We start from the raw sequence: 4,292 nt of genomic DNA, 5'->3' as shown, positions 1-4,292 counted from the left end.
AGTATTGTGTGATTATTCTCCATTTTGTAATGTGCTATAAATCCTAACCTCTGCCAGTGGTTAATGTGCATAATATTTGTTATGTTAATGAGGCAGGATTAGGGTAAACTGCATAACCTTTACTTAAGTCACCACCCTTACTCAGGTCCCAGCCCTATTCAAAATAAGGGGAGTTTCCCTGGGGTATTGACTGCATCACATTTAATCTTATAAGAAATAAAAGGAGAGAGATGCAATTGGAGAGTGAGGGACATGACTGCCACCGATAAAGAAGAGCCAGGAGCAGAGCATGTCCTTTGGACCTGAGTTCCTTTGCGGAGACTCTCCTAGACCTAGGGGAAGACTGATGCCTGGATACAGGGAGATCTCCAAGGGATGTTGGGCCTAGAGATATTGAAAGGAGACAAGGTTCTTTCTCTAGAGCTGACACAGAGAGAAAGCCTTCCCCTAGAGTTGGCACCCTGAATTTGGATTTCTAGACTGGTAGCATAGTGGCTAAAGCACTTGACTGCTAACCAGAAGGCTGGCGGTTCAAACCCACCAGCCACTCCTCGGAAGGAAGGTTGGGCAATCCTACTTCCGTAGTGATACTGCCTCGGAAACCCAAGGAGGGGTCGCTATGAGTCGGAGCTGACTCGACGGCACATAACAACAACAACAACAACAACAACAAGACTCCTAATGGGTGAGTGAATAAATTTCTGTTTGTTAAAGCTATCCACTTAGGGTATTTCTGTTATAGCAGCAATAGATACCTAAGACAGTGTGTAACTGGGTGGTTGTCAGGAACCACAAGCTCTTATAGCCTAAGTTTCTTTCTCTATAAAATGGAGGTAAAGATACTTTGTAGAAACCTTTTTGTGAGAATGAGAGATTATGTGTGAAAAGAAACTAGCACATAACAGGTACTTCAAAGGCGGTGACTTTTATTAATCTTTCTTCTTCAATTTTTCTGAGCTTACAGAGTAAAACCTGCTTTAGCACTGTTTGTCACAAAAGCAGAATTTAGGAAAAGGTAGATGTACCTTAGGGCCATTTTATTAGAGATTAAACACCCCAAAAGAACTTCAAAATCCCTTATAGCATGGGCAATGTAGGTCTCTTATTGGTAAATTCCATTGTATTTTTTTTTTTTTCAGTGGAGTTATTTTCCAATAATTGCTGTTTCAGTATTCTACAGGGGCTATTAGGAGCCCTGGCAGCCCAGTGGTTAAGTGCTTGGCTGCAAATCAAAAGTCAGCAGTTCAGATGCACCAGAAACTCTGTGGTAGAAATATATGGCAGTCTGCTTCTATACAGATTACAGCCTTGGAAACGTTACGAGGCAGTTCTACTCAAATGCAGTGGATTTTTAAATTTTTGGTTTAGAGAGGATATTTGCCTATATGGTTGTGCTGTTTATGTACTGTGCAAAAGCAACTGGCTAAGGAGGCAGGTGGGGGCTGGAATCCAGCCCAGACTTTTCTCATCTAGCCATGTGCCTTAGAATCTGGATTTTAAAGAGACTGTTTTTTCTAATTTATACAAAACTATCAAATAGTTTGTATCTGCCTCCCAAAGTCTACGATCTTCCAAAATATCTTATATTTGGGGGAATACGGCTGAATTACATAAAATTAGCAACTATTTTGTTTACACTGTCTGCAATAATTGTTTTGTTGTGTATTTGATTGATTTTGTTTGGGTTATTAAATTTAGTGGTGTTTCGGCTGTCTACAAGACTATAAATAAAAAACATTTCCTTGAAGAATATGGCATTCCTCACCTATGACATATGATTTTGTTGTGTTTGTTGCTGTTGTTGCTGTTGTTGCTGAATTAACAACTGCTGCTGCTGCCGACGCCGGGCTGTCCGTAGCTTTTCAAAACGAGCCTCCATTTCTTCCAGGACTTTTGGAGTGTATCGGACCACCAGCTTGACGCTGTCCTTAGCAGCCTTGAGTAGTTCCACAGCCTTCTCATGGTGTTCTCCTTCCACACTCTGAAAGACAGTTAATGGCATGAAAGACCTTCCTGAAAGGGGAGAGCTTCAATGTTTTTTTCCTAAGAGATACATTTCAAAAGTATCAAATTAAAACCCCAAACATTGGAATTTCAAGGAAGCATGACAAATGAAACTCAGCAGTATACCTGCTTATATTTTTTGGGAGGCACTTTGCAAACTTCCAAATTTCTTGGCATGGAAGAGTGAGCAGACATTGTATGACCCTAGAAAAGGAGACCTTGCTCTCTGCCCCACTCAACTAACCCCCAAGGCAGATAACGTTACCCCTAATTCATAAAATTGAAGTTCAAAAACCTTCTTTCCTGGCTTCTTGGGTACCGCCTACCTTTTGGTTAGCAGCTCAATGCCTTAAACACAGTGCCACCAAAGCTCCTTTGCTTCCTGAGTAAAGCACAGGACAACTTCAAAGAAGAAATTGCTGTGTGATGGGATAGATAGGGACAATGAGAGTGGCATTGCAGTGGCAAAGAAGGTTAACAGGATCTGAAGCAGTTTTATGAACATGAGTGAAGATTAATAAATGGTGATCTTCCTGGACTACTACACTTAAGGCAAGACAGTCATCTACATCTCGTTTGAAACCAGTAAGGATACTGGATGATTAGGGACTAAGATCCTCCCCAATTCCTGCAATACTTTGAGACACTGTATGTAGCCCAGAAATAGACACAATACCTGAATAAGGGGGAAGAAATCCCAAATTGAGGGAGATGACATTTTTACAAGCCTGGAGAAGAGAGACTCAAATGTGTACTACACTGAATTATAGAAAATAAAAAAAAGGTAAGTTACATTTCAAGCACACATTAGTTATATTTTGAGATTCACAATTACTACTCTTATAAAGATTAGGTGATTTAAGAATTTGTGGGGAGCTCTGGTAGCGTAGTGCCTAAGGCACCTGACTGCTAACCAGAAGGGTGTCAGTTCAAACCCACCAGCCACTCCTCGGAAGGAAGATGGGGCTCTACTTCTGTAGTGATACTGCCTCGGAAACCCAAGGAGGGGTTGCTATGAGTCAGGTTCAACTCGACGGCACATAACAACAACAACAACAACAACAACAATTTGTGTTCAACTCTACCAAGTACTTTAGAAAGGAGGATGTAGACTGACAGGAAAATCTTCAAATTTAGACGAATAGGTCACAGTGGTCTGTAAGAGCACCACTTTAGTCAGTTCTCTGACTAGAAGGCAGATAATGAAGTTTTCCAAAAAGGCTGTGGTAAACCCTGGAGGCAATTTATATAACCACTCCTTCAGGAAATCTGGGTTAAAGAGAAAAAAAGGAGTTATAAATAGCCTTTCAGCAGACTGAATTTCATCTGTGGCTGAAGCCTGGGGAAAACAGTTTGTTTGTTCACTGATGAACTCATTCTTTTAATTACTCATTCAATCATTGACTTGGTTATTCAACAGACATTTATTAAGCATTTATCCCACTAGAAGTATTCTACTAAATTCTGAAAGCCAAGGAAAAGCTGGAACAGTTTAAGAGTTCCAAAATTGAGGTGCTCGACTCGTTTCAGAATAATTGGCCCAGGTTTGAGCCTCAAATCCTTGTTAGCTTTTTCTTATTACACTTGCAAACAACAAACCCTTAGACAGACTTAATCTAACCAAGATTTTCCCTGTAACTGTCAAACCCTTAAGGAGCTCTGGTGGCATAGTGCCTAAGGCATTTAACTGATAATCAGAAGGTACCAGAAGGTTGGTGATTCAAACCTATCAGCCACTCCATGGAAAGAAGTTGGGGCAATCTCCTTCCCCACTCGATGGCATTGAGGTTGGCTTTTTGGTCAAACCCTTAGAATTAAGTACATAACAAAGGAAACTTCTTCTTAGTGATTAAACTAAAGATACTGAAAGAATATTCTTAAGGGAGGGTCTCAACACAAGACCCCCATCATAAATTCTCTCAGCAGCTCTCAAGAAATGCGTGACCACCCTGTGAAATTCCCCTTAAAAAACCAAACCCACTGCCATCCAGTTGACTCCAGTTCATAGCAACCCTATAGGACAGAGTAGACCTGCCTCATAGAGTTTCCAAGGCTGTAAGTCTTTAGGGAAGCAGACTGCTTATATTTCTTCCATGGAGCAGCTGGTGGGTTCAAACTACAAACTTATTGGCTAGCAACTCTATACTCTAACCACTGTACCACTCAACTCACTCAACTCACTGCCCTCGAGTCGACCCGACTCATAGCGACCCCTCCTTGGGTTTCCGAGGCAGTATCACTACGGAAGTAGGATTGCCCAACCTTCCTTCTGAGGAGTGGCTGGTGGG

The 4,292-nt window shown here is 41.4% G+C and overlaps 1 protein-coding gene across 1 annotated transcript in view; it reads right to left on the bottom strand.

Moving 5' to 3' along the window:
* Window positions 1-1,765: 1,765 nt before the first annotated feature.
* The window catches only part of LIN7A (lin-7 homolog A, crumbs cell polarity complex component), a 199,422-nt gene continuing 196,895 nt past the window's right edge, over window positions 1,766-4,292 (bottom strand). Inside the window, exon 5 of the mRNA XM_007953166.2 lies at window positions 1,766-1,981. Within this exon, the coding sequence (XP_007951357.1) occupies window positions 1,766-1,981 (216 nt within the window). The remainder of the gene's footprint in view (window positions 1,982-4,292) is intronic.

Source organism: Orycteropus afer, unplaced genomic scaffold, assembly GCF_000298275.1.
Source record: "Orycteropus afer afer isolate SDZICR_OR568_19922 unplaced genomic scaffold, OryAfe1.0 scaffold00375, whole genome shotgun sequence".
Taxonomy (NCBI): domain Eukaryota; kingdom Metazoa; phylum Chordata; class Mammalia; order Tubulidentata; family Orycteropodidae; genus Orycteropus; species Orycteropus afer.
This window is presented reverse-complemented; position numbering and strand designations above follow the sequence as displayed.